At 58.0% G+C, this 20,253-nt stretch overlaps 1 protein-coding gene across 10 annotated transcripts; it reads right to left on the bottom strand.

Annotated features, from left to right (window-relative positions):
- Positions 1-2,217: 2,217 nt before the first annotated feature.
- Positions 2,218-19,750, bottom strand: DDR1 (discoidin domain receptor tyrosine kinase 1). Of its 10 annotated transcripts, none has more exons than XM_065912643.1 (20): positions 19,613-19,739; positions 17,113-17,214; positions 16,185-16,368; positions 13,320-13,446; positions 13,127-13,229; positions 12,678-12,906; positions 11,292-11,439; positions 10,923-11,031; positions 10,232-10,418; positions 9,775-10,021; positions 8,781-8,876; positions 8,513-8,664; positions 7,540-7,705; positions 6,660-6,770; positions 5,368-5,612; positions 5,092-5,219; positions 4,705-4,920; positions 4,038-4,272; positions 3,333-3,482; positions 2,218-3,213 (listed from the first exon to the last, which is right to left on the bottom strand). In XM_065912643.1, exons 4-20 carry the CDS (start codon positions 13,402-13,404, stop codon positions 3,073-3,075), a joined length of 2,748 nt encoding a protein of 915 aa, XP_065768715.1. In that variant the 5' UTR covers positions 13,405-13,446; positions 16,185-16,368; positions 17,113-17,214; positions 19,613-19,739; the 3' UTR covers positions 2,218-3,072. The 10 variants fall into 10 exon arrangements, with proteins under 10 accessions (XP_065768715.1, XP_065768714.1, XP_065768713.1 ...); XM_065912642.1 differs by lacking the exon at positions 19,613-19,739 and adding an exon at positions 17,799-17,833; XM_065912641.1 differs by lacking the exon at positions 19,613-19,739 and adding an exon at positions 17,543-17,773.
- Between the last annotated feature and the right edge of the window lie 503 nt (positions 19,751-20,253).

Genomic DNA, 20,253 nt, shown 5'->3' on the forward strand with positions numbered 1-20,253 from the left:
TGAAGCTGAAGCTCCAATACTTTGGCCGCCTGATGGGAAGAGCCGACTTACTGGAAAAGACCCTGACTCTGGGAAAGACTGAAGGCAGGAGAAGGGGACGACAGAGGATGAGATGGTTGGGGGGGGTATCTCTACTCAACGGACATGAGTTTGAGCAAACTCCGGGAGATAGTGAAGGACAGCGAAGCCTGGTATGCTTCAATCCATGGGGTGGTAAAGAGCTGGACACGACTGAGCGACTGAGGAACAGCCTGGCACATAGAGGTGCTCAGTAAGTAGCATTGTCATTATTTTCTAAACAATAACTAAAAACATGTAAATTCATACCTGTAGTAAGTGCTACAAAGAAGAGCCATGTGCTCTGAGAGCATCAGGAGGGAATTTGACCTGGTTGGGCAAGTCAGGGAAGGTTGCTGAAGGACAAACAGGAGTTAACAAGGCAAAAACAGTAGGGAACTATGTTCCAGGTGGAGGAACAGCAAGCTGCAAATGCCATGTGGCAGGAAGGACTGTGTCCATGGGAGGGATTGAAAGGCAGCCAGTAGTATACAAGGTAGGGGTAGGGGAGCAAACTTGCCCAAGAAGATTTTGTTCTATTTTAAGGTCCATGGAAAGCCATTAGAGGGTTTGGAATAAAGGAATAGGTTTAGATTTGCATGCCTAAAGATCACACTGGCTATAGGACTATAAACAAACCAGAGAGGAACAGAAACAGATCCTGGGAGATTACTGCAGTGGTCCTGGCAAGATGGAGGTAGCATGTGCCCCAATGGGGATGGGGACAGAAATGATGAATTTAAGGGGAACTGGGGAGCCAAGGCAACAGAGCTTCTTGGTAGACTGGACTTGGGAGATGAGAGTAGGGGAAAAGAGGTGTAAGGATGATCCCCAGGTTTCTGTCTTGTGCAGCTGTCAGAGAACCACAGACGAGCAGCAGGTTTGAACCTGCTGAGACTTAAATTCAAATGAACCCAAGGTGATTGCATAGGTCTAGAGCTTGAGTTATACGGTCAGAGGCTTGGGAGTTCTTTGTCCTGTCAGTGCTTATCTTATATTGTGGGTCATAGTGATCTGACCTGTGTAGTTTCCAGCAGGTCTCAGATCTGTGACCTGGAACCCCAAGGGCCTATTAATACAACCTAAGATTAAATTATCTTTATTGTCACTCTCATTTATCCAGTTGGCTCTTTTGTGAATGTCATCAACTGAGACCCAGGGTCTTTATTTCACATGAACTGCCATCAAGATGGGTCTGCCTTTTCCAATATTTGCAGTGAATTTTTTTGTTTTCATTCCAACCAAATTTGAACTCTTTGTTAAACATTTTCCTGGTGGCTGTGGCTCATCCTTCCAGGCCTCTGAGATCATTTATGCTCTTGGTTTGGCTCTCGAACAATTCACACCTGTTGGGTTATTTGCACACTTGATCAGTCTAATCCAGGGCTTCTCCACCTGTGGCTTCCAGACCCAGGGATCCAAGACGTGGGAGGGTTTCCTAGAATTTTGGCAAGAAAAAAATTACACCTCTATTTTTATTATCCTCTAACTGAAACGTAGCATTTCCTCCAAGTATGACTGAGCAAAAGCCCCAGTATATTAGCAGTACCTATGACTTGTCACTGATAGACACCATGGCTGTTTTCATATCCCACTACAGCTATAAAAATCTCAGAATATCATTTATGCTCATTACTTTTTTGAAAATGTCAGTAATTATTACACCTGCTGCTAGGTCTTCTTATTAAGTATTTTTTAAAGCAGCACACATTACTATATCTTTTATTAACATTTTGGTCAACTTTCTATTGCTTTCCTGTTTTATATACATGTAGTCATAATTGTATATGTGTATATATATTACATGTATGTGAGTACATATATATGTAATGTTTTTTAAACAGGTTTTAAAACATAATTCTGAGGAAGAATCAGTAGACCTCTCCAGACTGCCAAAGGGGCCCATGGGTCAGACAAAGGGGTCCATGGGTCAGGCCTCCCTCTAGGCCTCCTGCAGAGTTCCATATTCATGTGGGACCTTGCCTTAGGTCCCACAGGCAAGGGTCTGGCTTATGTAGAAACAGAACACTCTGCTGGGCAAAACACATTAGGAAATGGAATGGGGAGAAGAAGGAAAAAAGGGGGGAAGGAAGAAAGGAAATGGGTTGATGGGGAGCGGGAGGCAGATTTCGACGAAACCCCAAGAAGCCCACTCGCAGCTGTGGAAAACTCAACCTTTATTATTACCTGCCTAGTGCAGGGGATTAAAATAGCATTGAGCTAGATCCATATATTAGTGTAAAAATCTGTGTCTCTCCCCCCCAAAAATGTACAAACCCCAAGTGATTATAGAAAAACCAATGTGGCAGCTACGATAGAGATGTCCAACCCCAGGGCCACAGGCCGTTGCTCTCTGTTTCCCCCCTAATCCCAATACTTATTCCACAGAAACATACAGGCTTGGAGAAGTTCTAGCTACAACACGGCAGGTGGGAGGTGGGGAGGCGGAAGGGTGGGGGTAGGGATCACCCCCAAGTCCAGTGTTTCAGAGGATGGAGGAGGGAAAGGCCAAAGCTGAGGGCAATTCCGGGAGGAGATACAAAGGAACCCCCTTCTCCCTTTCTTGTCCTCCTCACTCCCCAAATTCTCAGCCAGTGGGGTCCAGTGTGTGACGGGGAGAGAGAGGCTGGGGGCAGCAGTCTTCTCTCCAGGTACCAGTGTTGTCCAGTGGGGCCCAGGTGTGCCAGTGGGCCAGGTCCAGTGTCTGCCCTATATCTTCTCCCAGCCTCCCCCAAGGGATGGCTCAAGGAGGTCAGAGAGGATCCCATCCACAGGGCCAGCTGGGTGGGTGGCAGGGGCTTCTAGGAGAGGAGCAGGAAGGAGGCATGAGAGCGTGTCCGGGGAAGGGAGGGCATCAGCTCCCTGGCAGGCCCAGCCCACCTTCGGCCACACTGCCTCTCAGAGGTGAAGGGAGGTTGGGAGGGGGAATGGAGTGGGTGTGCCATAAGCTCCTCTTGTTTAGTGCCACTGGCCTCCCCTGAATCCTCCCTGAGGGGGGCGGCTGGGTGTCATGAGTCACACTGTGTTGACTGCATCTTCTGCCAGGAACCGATGCAGCTGGGAAAAGGGTGGTCGCTGCTCAGGCTCCCGGCTCCAGCACCGGAGCATCAGCTCATACAGGCTCAGCGGGCAGGCCGGGGGCCGGGACAGGTACACCTGCATTGTGGCGGCATGGATGAAAGGCAGGCAAATAGTCTTTAGTCCCTAAGAAGACAGGCTCTGGTCCTCCCGCTCCCCCCGCCCCTGGGCCCATCTTCCCTCCCCTGTGCTCTCACCTGCCGGCCCTGGTCCCGGAAGAACTCCCCCGCGTTCTCGATGACTTGCTCATCGGTGAGCTGTCCAAAGGGCTGGGCCCTGCAGAGCATCAGCACCTCCCATAAGGTGACCCCAAAGGCCCACACGTCACTGGCGGTCGTGAACTTCCCCTGGTGCATGGTAAGGCAACAGAGGAGAGAAAGCCATCAGACAACAGAGACCCTCCTCCTCTCCCCACTGGGACCCCATGTCCACTCAGCATCACCACCCCCCACACTCACCTGACTCCCTCCCCTCCCCGACACTCCACCCTCCTTACCTGGCCCTCTTTCCCATTAAGCCCACTCCTCTCCTCTGGCTCTGCCTTCCTTCTCCTGCTCTAGTCCTCACCTCACTTCTTCCTGTTTCTATCCATCTTTCTTTCCATTTTCTGGTCCTGATTCCCAATCTGTCTCTAGCTTCTTTATCTTCCTTTCTCTCTGATACCCTGACTCCATCTCTCACACTTGATTTTGGCTCCTGGACTGTTTCCAATCACACCATAACTCTCTGCGTTCTCCAGTCCCTTGAGACCTTATAGAGCATTAGCCCAAACTTTCACTTTAGGGATGAGGAAGACTACAGTCCAGGGAAGGCAGGTGACTGAACGAGATCCCAGAGCTCCGAGTGGCAGTCAGTGCTGCCCCAGCCTCCCCTCCCTGCCCGCCTCTCCAGGAGCCTCTCACCATGAGGATGCACTCCCAGGCCATCCACCGGATGGGCAGCACCGCCCGGCCCTGCACGCGGTAATAGTCCCCAGCGTAGAGGTTCCGGCTCATGCCAAAGTCGGCGATTTTGATGGTGAAATTTTCCCCAACCAGGCAGTTCCTCGTGGCCAAGTCCCGATGCACAAAGTTGAGTGTGGCCAGATAGCGCATGCCCGAGGCGATCTGGGCCGCCACGTGCAGCAGCATCGGGTAGCTGGGTACAGGAGCCGACAACAGAGGGTCATGGGGCAGCCCTAGACTCGTGCCCGCCTCACAGATTGCTGGGAGATGGAGAGCCCACTTCCCAGGCCTGGGTTCTCCTGCCTCCTGGTGCAGAGATGGAAGGTGGAGGCCCACTCAACCTTTCTTTACGCTCACCCGACCCCAAAGAGGTACCGTGTTTGTTATGCTCCCCGGTCTGCACTCGGGGGCAGTGGGGGAGAGAGAGCACAGGGAAGTTCCTGACCTGCACCCCCTCACTGTCGTCATCTCCGGCCTTCCTGCCCCTCGAGCTCTAGATGAACACGGCCACGTGTGTCTCATCCCAGGCCCCCTCCTGGACCCTCTACCTGCCTGCCCACCCCGTGCTTCCCCTTCCCCTCTAAGCTGGGGCGAGGGGAGCAGATGAGGCCCCCTGTGTGTGTACCTGATGGTGGGCCCCTGGGCCGCCTCCCCATCCCCGGCCCCTTCCGTCGCCTTGTCCTCTAGCTGGTGGGCACTGAGGAACTGGTTGAGGTCGCCGTTCTCCATGTAATCGGTTATCATGCAGAGCGGGTCGTCCTGCACACATACGCCCAGCAGCCGGATGATGTTTGGGTCCTTCAGCCTCGACATGATCTTCACCTCCTTGAGGAAGTCATTCCTGGAGAAGCAGGGAGAAGGTGGCAGGACACCGAGGGGCTGCCCTGCAGCTTTTAAACTAGCACCCTTGCTCACGAGTCCCCAGCCACTCTCCCCACTGTTGGTCACCACCAGGTTTCTCTCTCGATCACTTCTCACTCTTCACCTTCCAGACACCATCCCTGGTCCTCACCTGGCGTTCTTGGTGGCATCTGGCCGTAGGATCTTGACCGCTACCAACAAAGGGTGTCCCTTGCGCACATTGAGAGGGAAATCAAGACTGACTAGATCTTGAGGGCTTTCTACCTCACACAGGTGCACCTGGAGGAAGAAGGTTCACCAAGGTGACAGTGTCAACTGGGACAATACAGTCACAGAGGACATGCTCCTGGCCCAGGGGGAGGCCTGGGTATGCATGGAGCTCCAGAGAGGCAGACACTACAGATGGCTGGAAAGGAATTCTACTTACCTCCCCAAACTGACCCTCGCCAAGCTTCTCCTTGAAGCGGAGCCTCGACCGAGGGAAATCCACTCTGGGGGGCCCATCCCCAGCCGCCCCTGGGGGCAGCGCAGGCACAGCGTAGGTGTTGCCCCCGGTGACACCCTGCAGGGTGACAATGTCAGCCTCGGCATAATGGGGGACGCTGTTCTGGGGAGGTGGGGGCAGAAGCGGGGCACCTGGCTTCTCAGGCTCCATATAGTCCCCACTGCAGGCTGGAGGGGTGAGGGAAAGAAGACAGGAAGAGGCATCAAGAACAGCCCCTGAGAGCCAAGGTTCTCCACATCCCCCTGCCGCCCAGAGGCCCCACCCCCTGCCTCCCAGGTGGGCAAGAGATGGGGTCTACCCTCCGCCTCCTGGTTTTCCACCCAGCAGCCTCAAAACAGAAGAGGTGTCAGCACGGGATAAGAGCTGCTACAGAGCTTTCAAGGCAGTGGAAACGGATAAGCAAAGAAGGTCATAAACTCTTGTTCCCTAGGGATCCTAGCACAGTCCAAGACCATGAAAAAGTCTTGGCTGAAAGTGGAATTCCTCTACCCACCACTAGAAGGTTGGTCCCAGCCATCTGGTGACTCTCCAATTTCCAAACCCTTGTCCCACTCACCGCCAGCCACTGCCATTCACATTGCTGGGATACCCCCTGCTTTCATCCTTTCATCCTCTCTGCCATGGTTACCCAAACCCCCCCAGACCCAGCACACCAAGCTCAGAGACAAGGAGAGACAGGGGCACATGGAGGGAGAGAACAGCGCCTCACAGCCCACACAACATGGGGTCTACAGACAGGAGAGGAAGCAGAGCTGTCCCCGCTTAGCCCTGGGGAAGGGGCGACAAGAAGGCAACACAGGGGAGAGGGGGAGCAGACAGGAAGGGCGGGGGCATGAGCAGAGAGAGGACACATGGGGGAGAGGGCCTCCTTGCGGCTCTAGAGAGAGGGGAGAGTGAAGGAGGGGTTACAGAGAGCCTGGAGCCACCCAGCATCCTCCTCTCTGGCTCTGGGAGCTCAAGAGATGGGCGCGACAGGAGGAGGGGAACCGAGCTGAGAACCAGGGAGCTTTCTACTCCTCAGCTCAAGAGGGTGGCCTTAAAAAGGAGCAAGCAGCAGCAGAAGAGCGCTATGGGCATAAAAGCTTCCTCCTTGGGAGCTCAGGAGAGCGGAAGAGGCCACAGTGGGGAGAGGAGGGAGAGCAAGGTCTGAGGACTTTCCCTGCCCCAGTAGAGGTACCGGGAGCCTGGCAGAGCCTAGGGGTGGAGGGGCTTACCCTGGGTGTTGGTGGGTTTGGCCCAGGCGGGTGTGGGGGGGCCCGGGCCTCGAGGGGGGCGGGCGTAAGTGGCCAGAAGGAGACGGTAGGCCGGATTGGAGAGCAGCAGCGCTGTCGGGAGAAGGAGGGGGGGAAACACGGGGAAGGGGTGAGACTCAAGGCTAGACAGAGGGCGGGCGGGGGGAGACAAGGGGAAGGGATGAGACTCAAGACTAGACAGACAGGGAGACACAGAACAGGGCAAGACTAGGGCTGATGAGAATGAATATACTGAGAGACAGAGACGGTGTAAACAAGGATCTGGAGAGTGCTGGATAACTGGATGGATACGTGATGGATGGATGAATAGATGATGAATGGCTGGGTAGATGGATGGATGAATATATGTGGATAGATGGAGAGTGAGTGCATGGATAGATGATGAAAGGACAAATAGATGATGAATGGTTAACGAATGGATGATAGATGGCCAAATGGATGCATGAGTATATATGGATGGATGGACAAACAAATGGAAAAATGATAGAATGGATATATAAATACAGATAGATGGATAGAAAGAACATGGTGAGTCTAGGAGAGGAGAGGAGCCAGAAAGACACAATGAGAGGACACAACAGAGAAGAGAGTGGGATATGTGTGGGACACAGTAACAGGATGAGAGCACTGGAACTGTGGGAAATTCCTGAGGGAAATTATATGGTAGGGACATAAGTAACATAGAGGGCTGGGACCAGGGACACAAAAATAAGAAAATGAGTTGAAACTGGGAAAGACAGTTTGGTAAAGGAAAAGAAAGGAACGGTAAAGGAGAGAGGAAAGGATACACTAGGAAGACAGGCAGAGGATGGAGGTGGGACTGGAAAAAGGCAGGTCTTACCGGAGCTGTTGGGGACACTGGGAGCAGAGTGGGGTGGATTCCCACGAGGCCGTGGCTCCTGATAAGGGGGTGGCTCTCGGGGGCCTGGGCGGTTGTTGATGAGGATGGTATCCCCAGGGACAGAGAGATGAACCGTCAGCTCCTCTTCTAATACCCTACGCTCGGCCTTGTCGTGGGGAACAGGAAATGTTGAGTGCAACTACTGCTCAGCTGTTTAAATGCTCTACCCGTGTTCCCTCCTTCAGTCCTCACTACAGGCCTGTAGTTGTGTCTACTATTACTCCGTCTCACTGGTAAACAAACAGGCTCCAGTGCATTTAAGTCCCACAATGGGATTCCAACCCAAATCCTACAAGTTCATAACTATCAACTTTAACGCATTATCACCACCACTGGACTCTCGCCCAGAAGACGTGGGCAGTGGGTTGGGGGGGGGGGGGCGGTGCCCCACTTCTTCCAGTTGCCCCTTTAGCTCCACTTGCCACTTTTTCCCACTGGGCTTCTGCCCCAAGAGGTTGATGTGTGGGCCACATCAACGGGCTGGGTCTGGGTTGGCCAGAGAGGGCACCCAGCAGGAGTCTGGAGAACAGGCAGGAAGTGAGGTCAGGGTGTTTAGCCTCCCAACCTCGCCCCGAGGGATGGACCCAGGTGAGCCGCCTCCTGGAACCCACATCCGTTGGCGGTCTCAGGCACCCTCTCCTCACTCCTCCTAGATTCCTCCTGGGTTCCGGTCACTGCCTCTTCCTCTCACCCACAGGCCCAGGGATGGGGACAGCGCTGCAGTGAGCAGGCCCGAGGAATTGCACTACTTCTGATTTGCATACCCCTGTCCACGTCTCTCAATGTGGGCTCCTTACTAACCCTCCCTCTAATTATTCTCATCTGACTGCGCTCTCTGGTCCCTGCTGAACCTGAACTAACACCGAAGCCCCGCTCTCCGCCCCCGAATCCCACCCGTCCCCCCATCGCCCACCTTGCTGAGGAGCCGGCGCCAGTGTAGCCGCCATAACATGAGGGCAATGATGAGCAGCAGTAGCAGGATGATGGCCACCAGGCAGCCGATGAGGATGGCGGTCGGGCTCCCCTCGGCCTTGGCCACAGGCTGCTGGCCCCTGGGCTCCAGCTCTGGCAGGGGGGAGCACAAGGGTCAGGACCATGGGAGAACCCCCACCCATGCTGTGGGGGCCCCAGGGAGGACTGGTGGCATAGGACCCACACAGCTTTGAGGGGCCTGAGCTCACCCAAGCTGCTGAAGTTGGTGGGAGGAGGGCCGGGTGGCCACCAGGGGGCTGGTGGGAAGGTGCCCCCCAAAGCCAGGGAGGAGTCATTCACAACATCTGGGGAGAAGGGAGAAAAAAGAGGGAGTCAGATAAGGGGGCAACCAAAGGGAGGCACACATGCATGAGAGCCCAGGAATCATCTGTTACTTGGTTAGAAGCAGGAGCAGGGCTTCCCTGGTGGCTCAGCAGTAAAGAATCCGCCTGCAATGCAGGAGACCAGGGTTTGATCCCTGGGTCAGGAAGATCCACTGGAGAAGGGAATGGCAACCCACTCCAGTATTCTTGCCTGGGAAATCCCATGGACAGAGGAGCGTGGTGGGCTACAGTTCACGAGGTCTCAAAAGAGTCAGACACGACTGGACAACTAAACAACAGGCAGCAGGGCTGACACTCAGTGTATGCAGCAACCCACTGGGACGGGTGGTAGAATAGGATCCTGGAGGGTTGTGGCTGTGGTCGGTGTTAACCTTGTAGTTGCTGGATTGTGGGGAGAAGCTGGACTCAGGGGGAGCCCAGGGTGGGGCTCAGGAGGCTCAGAGAAGAGGCTGCTTCTCAACCAGCACAGAATATTTCAATATTTTAACAACCACACTGTCATACTGCTCACCATCAGTCAAGAGTGAGGAGCTCATAAAGGAAAGACCGAGATAGGCAGGGAGAAATGGGGAAGAGGGGTTCAAATTAGTTAGGACCCCCTGCTGGGTTCAATCCCTGGGTTGGGACGATCCCCTAGAGAAGGAAATGGCAGCCCACTCCAGTGTTCTTGCCTGGAGAATCCCATGGACAGAGGAGCCTGGTGGGCTACAGTCCAAGGGATTGCAAGGAGTCAGACCCGACTGGGTGACTAAGCACAGCCCTCCTTGGAAAGGCTTGTCAGTGCCAAGAGTTGCTATTTGGGGTCACTATGGGTTAGCAATCCCAGTGGCCTGGAACTGGGCAGAGAGCAGGGGCTTACCGGAGACGAAGGAGATTTCGCTGAAGAGTAGCCAGGGCCCCGCAAAGAGGAAGCGGCATTGCAGGAAGCGGCCCATGCGGCCGCCCAGGGGCACTGACACAGTCCGGGCTCTGGGGTCCCCCAGGCTGCCCCCCAGAGCATGGCGCACGGGCTCCCCTTCCCAGGCCATGGCCGGGCCCCTCTTGAAGCGACACTCCACCCCACCGGGCAGGCGGGCTCCCAGCGTGTGCATGTTGTTACAGTGGACCTGGGGGAAAGGGAGGAGGGACACAAGGTCAAGGCCAGGAGAGCCCGAGCAAGCACCCTGGGCACCCAGCCTGGTCTCAGAGCCCTTCCTGGGAGCTGGCCGCACCCACCTGCATGGCCTGGAAGGCCCTCAGGCCAGGAGAGCCCAAGCAGGCACCCCGGGGAACCCAGCCTGATCTCAGAGCCTGTGTTGGGAGCTGGCCGCACCCACCTGCATGGCCTGGAAGGCCCTCAGCCGGTCAAACTCAAACTCCATCTCCACGTAGCCACTGGGGAAGCTGTGGTTGCTCCAGCCCACATAGTCATAGCCCGGCCAAACCCGTAGCTCCTGGCTCTTCCTAAAGTCATCCAGCCCCACCACACCATCTGCCAGTTGGCCCAGCCCTCCGTACTGCAGCCTGGCAAGCAGGGGGCCGAGGAAGAAGAGGTTGGAAGAGAAGAAAGTGTCACCTGTCTGGGTGCTCTACAACCCTGCCTCCCAGTGGTCTGGCCAGCCTGGCCCAGCAACCCCCCCACCCCTGTCCCAACCTCACACAGCTCTCTCTTCTCCACCCCCAAGGAGGGGAATGGGATGAAGCACCTTGCAGTCACATGCTACACAGAGGCACCGCCTCTAAGGGACACCGCTCAACCCACAATGTGCATTTACTGTGACAACTTACAATGGAACTAAGTGTCTTCCAGAGGCAGGCCTTTTCCTAATTCACACCAAGTATCACATGAGCTAGTGGGCACCCTGCTACCCCTCAATCCTGGTCCTGTCCCTGGAGGCCCCACCCAAGCCATCCCTCTCTGCAGTTCCGCTCTCTCCCTGCCCAGACAGCTAACCAACCCCCTCCCCCACCCACCCCGTCCACCCTCCCACCCCAGGCTCCGTGTCCTGCGGGGCCCGCTTCTTTCACCCGCCAACAGCGTGCGTGGTATATCCATCGTAGGTGGAGTCATTGAGGTGCACGGCCTCAGATAAGTACATCGTCTGCCCCACAGGGGCCGTGTAAGACAGGAGTCCATCTGGGGTGGGGGTAGGAGGGGCGTTAGGGGCATAGAGCTTCCAGCCTCCCTCCCCCACCCCTCTCAGAGGGTGGGTTTCAGGCCCCTCTCTCAAGTGTTGCCATAGGCCATTGGCATGGCGGAGGCAATGCTTGCCTGTCCCCTCCTCACCCATAGGGACAGCTTCCCAACAGGAGAGAGGATCCTGGACACCCCTTTCCCCCCTCCCTGCTCCCCCCTCCCCAGGACAGGAATGAATCCTCGGGGGTCTAAACACTCACCCTTCCAGAGGCAGCCATAGAGTTCCACCCGCAGACACACGCTCATGACCCGGTCCGCCCGGGGATAGAAGCGAACCAGTCGGGCCACCATGGGGGGCCCAAGGTCCTTCAGCACCACTCCCCCAGGATCTTCATTACCTAAGATCACCTGTGGGCCAGGACACGGGATGCATGGGAGAAGAAGGTTCCAGATCAGATCTAACTTCTCAGCCACCAGCAGCTTCCTGGCCCAGTCCACAGTGCCCACAGAGAGACCCACAAAGGATGGCACTGAGCACCCGGGGCCATGGAGTACAGCCGGGCCTTTAGCAAGACAAGGGGCTGCAGCAGAGCCCTCTGACACCCTCCCAGCCTGAAGGTCTGTCCTGACCTCCAGTGTCAGCTCTCCTTGCCTGGCTCCGCTCATCCTGTTGTGCCCGGATTCTACCCAGTCCCTCGCAGCTCTGCACCCCTGCTCCGGCTTCCCTCTTCCTTCACCCCAATCCCTCTGTTCACTCAGCAGCCACTGGCTCAGCACCCACTCTGCACCAGCCAGGCATAGCCTCCAGGGGGTGAGCATCCATCCCTCCCCTTTAGGACTGAGAGTCCAGGAGGAGAGTTGTACAAGCAAGAGGCAGCAGGAGGTGGGGAGTCCAAAAAGGCTCTGAGGAGCTGATATCTTGGGGGAGAACTGAATGGAGGGAGGAGAGCCTGGGCACAGCCGGGGAGGGAGAGCTTTCCAGGCACAAAGACCGGCAAGTGAAGGTGTCCTGAGACTGTGGGGTGAGCCCTAGGGTGTTTCAGGAACAGCAAGAAAACCAGCATGGCCTACATGAACAGGGAGAGGACTAAGGGGTGCGGACAAGAGCCAGGCATGAGGCATCTTCTCATGGACCCTGGATATAGCCTCCAGGTGAAATTGACTTCAGGAGAGAAAGAAGCAAGGAGAGCCGTTTGGAGACTACTGCATTCGTCTAAGCAGGAGATGGTGGGGCCTGGCCTGGGGCAGTAGAGATGGAGGTGCTAAGAAGTGAGCAGATTTTAGGAAATATCATGGAGGCAGAACAGACTTGCCTTGCTGATGCTTTAAAGTAGGAGGTGGGAAGAAAAGAGGAATGGGGGATAGCATCTTAGCTTACAGTGGTACCATTTCCTGAGTTGGAGAATGCTGGGGGTGGAGCAGGTTTGGGGTGGGAATGGGGATCAAGTTCAGCCTGAGAAGTTTATGGTTAAGTTTGAGAAGCCTATTACACATCTAGGTGGGAAGTGGTCAGGTTTGCAACACTTGATGGAGCTCAGGGGAGATGTCTGGGCTAGATAGGGCACACACTGCAGACTCATCAGTGTACAGCCCACAGCGGGGGCAGAGGGGACCCAGCCTTCCGGGGCTATCCCCGCCAGCCTCACCTCCTGGCCCCAGCGGTCCCTCCAGTCCATCCAGCGGTGGCCGTCCCGGGAGTAACGCAGTCGGTAGCTGGGAGAGAACTCCTTGCCCAGGCCCCCCGCGTGCCGTCCCTGGGTGCCCACCAGGGCCACCAGGTGCAGCCGCCGCAGGTCCACCTGGAGGTACTCCTCCTCCTTGGGGAACACCGGCCCTGCCGGACACCAGGCGCCATCTCCATCGCTGCTTTCAAGCCTGAGCAGGGGCAGGAGATCACAAGGGATACCTGGCCCGAGGTCTGCCTCTGTTCTGTCTCCAGTATTTAATCCCCACCCCGACACTTGAAACTGGCGGGGAGGGTGGTTCCCATTGGCATTGGCCCTCTCAGAAGCCTCTTAACTTGGTCAGAGGGCTGGAAGCGCAAGCAGCAGCCCCAGGGGTTTCCCTCCGGGACAGCCCCAGGTGTGCCAGCTACCTGCTATGGCGAGCAGCAGTGGAGTCTGACCAGGAGCTGGAGGCAGAGATGTCACCATCTGGGATGGTCCGGTCCTGCATGCCCAGAGCATAGCGGCACTTGGCTGGGTGAACACAGGCGTATGGAGGGTCAAGGCCACTGACTCAGTCTCCCAAGCCCCATCTATCAGGGACCCAACAGCCAGTCTCCTCACCAGGGTCAAAATGTCCCTTCATGTCAGCATCTCCAGTTGCCACCAAGAGCAGCAGCAGTAGAAATGAAAGGGCCCCTGGTCCCATTGCTCCAGATCCCTTGGGCCTATGGGGGTGGGGGAAGCATCTCTGCAAGGGACATAATGGGGGGGAGGTTAGTGTAAGGGCAATCAGGGAGACTGGCCCAGGGCCAGCAACATGAGAGAGACAGAATGGACTGCTCTGGGGATAACAGCAGTAAAATGACCACAACAGTCGCGTTTAACAGCATCAGCGGTATTTTTAGAATGCTCCCCATGTGCCAGACACAGAGCTAAACCCTGGTTTCCCTCCCCACTTAGGAGACCAGAATTCTCAAACAAGTGAGGGACCCCAGCACCTTCCAATCTCAGTGCCCTCCACAGCCCTGCCTGTCCCTGACCCAGCAGCTTCAGCAACACCTGGGCGCTTGGGCGAAACGCAGAATCTCAGACCCACACAATCAGAATCTGCATTTTAACACAATCCCCAGGTGACCTGTGCCTGTTACAGCTCAAGAACCCTGGCTCTTCCCCACTGGGCCCCAGGCAGCTTGCCCCACTCCACCCCTGAAAACCATTTCAACTACAACTCCTTATGAACCCAGGTACCTACCCTCCCCAGCCTCAGTCCCAGGCCCAGAGCCAGACCAAACTATCTTGACCTGTCTTCTTCCCAGCAGAGGTCAGCACTCAGTTCTCCGGGCCGTGGGATTCTTTGGGACCCCTAGCGCCACACCTCCGACCTTTACCCTCACTGCCATCAGGTCCCAAGCCTCCTATCCCCTCTGCCTGCTCTGCCTTCCCTTCCTAAGATCTTGACATCCTATTCCCCCAGTTCCCAGTTTCTGAAGAGGGCTGCCTCAGAAGAAGAGCCCAGGGCAGAGGGAAAAGCTGAGTTGCCTTGGAGATGAGGGCGGTTCTAAAGACAGGGAAGCCAGGTCACCCTAGGAGGTAGGAGGAGTGGGGGGACACTCCCCCATCCCTTTGTCCTCCTCCAGCTGCTCCCACAATGCTCTAGGGCAGGAATGTAAGAGGCAGCTGAGACCCCACAGCTCCGCTGCAGCAGCAGCTGAGGGGCTACTGAGTTGTGGGGGGACCCGGCTATCAAAGGACAGCAGGAGCCAGAAGCATCACACCTGGTCCATTGGGGGTCGGGGAGCCGACACCCGGAGCAGACTGCCAGAGCCCCAGGCAGGCAGCCTGGCGTTCCTGGGTGCTGCTCTCCACCCCACCCCCCCACCTCCCCAGGGAACAGCGGGGCCCTTGTTCCCCTGAGTAACCTTCATGCCTACCCCAGATGAGTCATCGGAGCCAGACGGAGCAAGCAAGAGGAGCCTGGGGCAGAGATACAAAGACAGGCAGAGGAAAGAAGGCAGGGGGAGACAGGGCGAGAAACACAAAGCAAGAGGTAAACAGAGCAGGCTTCGAAGCACAGGGCACAGAGCCAAGCAGAGAAATGCTCAGAGAGACGTCTGGGGCAATCTGTTCTCTGACACCCTGTCACCCCACTTCTCTCCACTGGGTCAGAAGCACCAAGGACAGGCCCAGAAGACCTTTCCTATCCCCATCACAACCAATTACACTCTGTTGCAAGCCCATCACCCTCTTCTCCCAACCCCCAACCCCTGCTCCAGACAACACCCACAGAGCTCTGTACACACACACACACTACACACGTGGTCACTCAAACTTACAGAGCCAGATGTAAACACTGGGGTTAGATGTAGGGTGTGCGCACACACATACACAAAACTGTCTCACAGACTTTCAGAGACAGTCTCATAAATCCATTACACACATAGACACCCCCCAACCCCGGGGCAAACACAGACACTTGTGCACACATCAGCTCCATCCACACCTCTGCATTCTTTCAAGTCCACTTAGTGAATAGCCATCCTCCGACACCTGTGAACCTGACATGATAGACACGTTCCTATGATCAGAGGACAGTGTGACAGACACACATACTCAGGTCCTCGGGCACAGGATCCCAAGAGAACTGGAGCCCACCCCCTAATACTCAAGGTGACCAGGTCAGAAGGAAGTCAAGAGAGTGGGGAACCGAAGGAAACTTGGGTGGCTGGAGTGACACCCAATAAGAAAAAAGCCATTTCTCTGCTTTGCCATAGACTCAGCCTTCACCTGTCTCCACCGTACCACTCAATTCTGGGCATACCTATGTGCCATCAGCAACAATGAGTCTGCCAGGGGGTGGAGGTGCTGGAAAGGACTGTCCACCCAGCAGGGGACCTGTAGGGGAAGGCTGGAGAGGAGGGAGTAGGGAGGGACACTGAGGATGGTGCTCACTGGGCAATGACAGTATCTCCTGGCAGAACCAACTGACCATCCAGCGTGAATGAGCGCCGGTGGCTCAGGTTAGGGTGTCAGGCCCTCTCTCTGCTGGGCTGAGGCCAGGCTGCCCAACTGGGAGCTGGCGGGGTGAACAGGCTTAACAGTGAGTAGATGCCCGCTGAGACTGGGCCAGTGGGAGGACAGGCCCCCTTCTCCAGGAAGCTGGGAGATGATTGGGGCGGGGGGACACATTTGAACACCTGTTTTCCTGGGGTGCAGTTCCTTCCAGACTGGGTTAGGGGGTCCTCCCTCAAGGCTGGAACACACTTTCTCGGAGGTCGGGGGCCCCCCGCCCGCATTTTCAGTCAGTAAGCCAGAGGGCTGGGGAGGCGGGCAGGGACTGACTTAGCAACGCTGGACAACCAAGTCCAGCCCGGGAACGACCTGCCTCCCGGCCAGGCCCTCATCCTTGGGCCACCGCGCGCCCCCGGAGCCCCGGGCCGCCGCCCTCGCCCCTCCACCCCGCCGGGGTCCTCCCGCCGCTCTCCCTACCTCTCATCGCTCTTCGCCGCAGACCCGGGCGTCCGACCCCGAAGCGGGGCCTCCTCGGCGGCGGCGGCGGCGGCGGCGGCGGGGCGCGGGGAGGGGGAGGCAGAGGGAGCCAAGAGCCGGGAGCGCGAGGCGCCGGCGGGGCTCGGGTGTCGGGAGGCGGCTCCCGCGAGCAGCTGTCGGGGGCCTGTTCCGGGGAGAGGAGCCAGGGCTGGGGCGGCTCGAGCCCAGGCGCCGCCTCCCCCTCCCCGCTCCCCCGCTCCGCCGGCTCTCCGCGCGCCCGGGCCGCGGCCCTCCCTTCCCCCGCCCGGCGCTCCCACGCCCGGCGCCGCCCTCCGGGCCCCGCGCTCCCCTCCGCCCCGCCACGCCCACCCGCATTCCCCCGCGCGCCGCGGCCTCCCCCAGGTAACCGACTCGGCGCGCCCACCCCCCTCCACCCGCCCACGGCCCACCCCCCGGAGCCCCACAAAGGAGGATCGCCGCAGCGAGGGCCAGCTGTGGACCGCTCAGGGCCTCCCACACTCCCTGCCCCCACGACGGGATGGCCCCCCTTCCCACCCCACCCCCCTTTTCTGGGCTCGGTTCCTAGAGAGGGAGGTGAAGGGGAGCAGCCCCAGGGCACAGGGAAGGAGCGCGTTCCCACAGGCCCGGCGCTGCGCCGGAGTTTGAATGGGGGAAGGGAGCGGGGCTCACCTGTCCAACCTGGCCTCCCAGACCTACTCTTTTCACATCACCAGCCTCGGCTTCTCTCTGACCGCTCTGAGTCTCCGGTCCTCTACACCCCAGCCCAGCCTGGGGGCCAGCGCCCCCTCTCCCAGCCCCTTCCTCGACTTCCACCCTCCACTTCCTCCCCATAAGCCGGCAAGGCCTTTCCGAGTCTCTCTCAAGGACCCTAGCGTCCAGACTCCGAGGCCCTGGTTCCCCTGGCTACCTGCTCAAAGCCTCGGCGTCCTCCTCAGGGCAGGGCCCCCTCAGGCCCAGGCAGCTCTGACCCTGGTGGGGTCGGAGGGTCTGATGGCTGGCAAGGACAGGCCTGGACAGGTGAGCGGCGGGGGTGAGGAGGAGGACAGAGAGGCAAAGAGAAAATCACACAGTCAAAAAGGAGGGGTACAGACAAGTTGGGTGCCAAGAGACTGCGTAAACAGATCCAGTGTGAGAGAAAGAGCGGAGAGCTGCTGGGTGAGGTGGGCAGGACAGAAGAGCTGTGCGGGGAGGCGTTCCACCCGCTCAGGGGCTACCGGAGGGCCCCACCACCTCTCTCCACACCCACACCTGCCAATCACCTGCAGGGTAGGGTAGGGCCTCACGCCGCTGCAGATCTCTGCCCCATTGCACCTCACAGCAGGTAGATAGAAACTCACCCTACGTGCAGACCCAGACAACAGTCCCAAGAAAGAAACACGACGTCCCGAATAAGAATGCAAGGGCACTACCAGGAAGAGACGGGCCCTCGGGAGAGGCGAAGGCACATATGGGCACGTACTGCAACCCCGGGGCAACCCACAAACCTTCGGGAACCCCAACTGCTCAGGGACTCACGAACGGACAGCCCCGTGGCCACCCGGAGAATTGCCTTTCCGTCCCCTCCCACCAAAGCCCCAGGGCGCCCCAGCGCACCTTCCCCCTCCAGAGTCGGCCGCAGGGGAATCTGGGCCCGGAGAGGCCGGGCCGGGGGTGGGGCCCGCCGGGGGTGGGGCCAAGGTTTCCCGAGTAACCTCACCTGGGTGGACTCTCAGCCCCTCCTTCCCGGGGCTGTGGCTCCCGGGAAGCCCCGGGCGGGCAGCCGGGCTGAGCTGCCGCCAGATCCCTCAGGGAAGGAGCCACAGCCCCTCACACCCCAGTGGGACATTCCACACCCCAGGCGCACGCTGACCCTGGCCAGGTGGCATGGCGGTGCCAGCCCGAGGAGTCCACTGCAGAGAGTCAAAGAAACCATAGACTCCTGAAACCCTTGCTCCCTCTTGTCCCCCAGGAGACATTCCTAGTCGGTGATGCCCACCTCATCCCAGCCCAGAGCTAGAGGAGTGGGAGGGATGCGGGACTGGGGCCCAGTGGAGTCAAGTGACAGCAGAGAGGGGGCTGGAGCCGGCTGGAATGCGAGGCTCTGAGCTGAGACTGTCAGGGGCCAGAGAGGGAAGTCCCAGCCATCCAGGCCACCAGAGTAGTACCCAAGACCCAGTGTACCCACAGACCCAGTGTATCCACACACCCGTCGGTGGTCCCCAGAGCCCGCCCACATCTCCCGAATCACTCCCAACTCCAGTAGGCCCCCATGTCCTCCTGAGCCCCCAGAGGACCCTCTACCCCTCCTCCCTCCATGTCCTCCCATTCCCAGCTTCCCTCCCCTCCAAGCCAATGGCCTCCTGCTGCCCAGGAAAAAGGAGGAACAGCTGGGGAAAATGTGAGGAGAGGCACGTAGGAGAGAGCAGCTCGATCTGGCCCGCAGACCGCCGGGCCACTACAGGGAAGTCCAGCAGGACCAGTGAGAGAGAGGATGGGCCCTACACAGGTCGCTGTCCCCTTCCTGGGAGAGGCAGCTGCCTTTGGGACAAGCAGGCTGGGTCAGCAGCTGGGGAGAGTGAGAATCCTCTGGGGGGTGGGGGGGCAGGGTGAGGGGGTGGAGAAGGCCCGGGTGTGAGACAGGCCTTGATGCCAGCAAGTCCACTTGGGAAACTGAGGTCTGAGAGGAGGAGGAAGAGATGATGTAGCACAGGGACAAAGATGAGACAGCTCAGCTGTGGGGAGCCTGGGGGATGGAGAGAGATGAGGCCCGGCGAGAGAACTCAGCAGGGTATAAACTAGACTGCCTTAGAGGGGAACTGGGGATCAGAGAGAGGAAAGGGAGGATGAAGACAGAGGGCGCACAGCAGAAGATGGGAAGACCGGAGTTTGGGGAGAAGGGCTGGGCAAGCGAGAGAACTGGAGTGGAGGCAGGAAAGGGTGGGAGGGATGCTCAAAGAGGAGGACAGAGGAGAGAGGGGCCTCAAAAGGGGAGCAGATACATCAAGGGGAAAAGAGGCAGTTGGAACCCAGAGATGGGAGAAGAAGAAGGTGGAAGCATAGGGATTGAAAGGAAGGGACCTGGGAGAAGAGAAGAGTAGGGGCTGAAATGGGAAGGGAAAACTAAGGGACAGGCTAGGGGCACAGGGGCCCCAATTCCAAAGGTTGAAGCGAATCTGCCTCTGGGTATCAGGGCAGGAGGGTCCCAGAACTCCCCTTAGAAACAGCCTAGCCCTAGCCCATCTGCCACACCTTGGCCCCAACTCTCTTCCCCATCTTTTCCCTCCTCCCCACCCCGCGGGCTCCACCATACTCCCCTCCTCCCACCACACCTCCAGCCTGGACCTCCTGGTCCCTCCCTGAGAGGGGAGGGCCCAGCGCCTGTCCCCACTCCTGCCCTCCCAGTTGGGCTCTGGCTTCCTCCCTCTCACCTCCAGCTCAGGGTTCTCCTGGGTCGCAGTGCCCCCCTGTCTCAGAGCTTTGGGGTTCCGGCTCTGGGGCTGCCAAGGCCGCCTGGCTTTGTCCGCCCATCCGGAGCCCCAGGAGCAGCTGCCCGGGCCAGCTGCGGCCGGCTTCGATGTGACCATGGCAACCCAGCCCGCTCCCCTCGCCGAGCCTCCCGGCCCCCGCAGAGAGGGAGGGAGCAGCCAGGCCGGGGAGAAAGGGAGGGGAGGCCGAGGACTGTGGACCGCAGGGACCACAGACAAAGACCCCAGACAAAGGGAGGTGAAGGGAGGCCGCGAGGCAGCGAGGGAGAAAGCGGCGGCAGCCTGAGGCTGAGAGCTTAGGCAACAGGCATTAGGTCCTGCTGAGGCGGAGAATCCAGGCAAGAGGGACAGACAGACAGGAGGTGGGAGAAGAGATTAACAGTGCTCCCTCCAAGGCCGCCTCCTGGGTCCCTAGCAATTCATTTCCTTCCCTCAGGAACTCTCTCTTCCCTTCTGGAGAGAACAGAATACCAGCATCCTAGTTGGCTACCCCCAAAGTATTATAAGGTGAGTGCCCCTGACCGGTTACACCAAAGCATAAGAAGCACTCAGGCCCTAGAGTCACACTCAGTTTTCAAGAACAA

Source organism: Muntiacus reevesi, chromosome 20 (assembly GCF_963930625.1).
Source record: "Muntiacus reevesi chromosome 20, mMunRee1.1, whole genome shotgun sequence".
Taxonomy (NCBI): Eukaryota; Metazoa; Chordata; class Mammalia; order Artiodactyla; family Cervidae; genus Muntiacus; species Muntiacus reevesi.

Coding starts and splice junctions, on each gene's coding strand:
- DDR1 (XM_065912646.1), bottom strand. CDS start 13,404: ATGGGACCAGGGGCCCTTTCATTTCTACTGCTGCTGCTCTTGGTGGCA. Junction 11,440..12,677: donor GGGACCGCTGGGGCCAGGAG/GTGAGGCTGGCG, acceptor CCTGGCCCACAG/GTGATCTTAGGTAATGAAGA. Junction 5,220..5,367: donor GCGAGGGTCAGTTTGGGGAG/GTAAGTAGAATT, acceptor TTCTTCCTCCAG/GTGCACCTGTGTGAGGTAGA.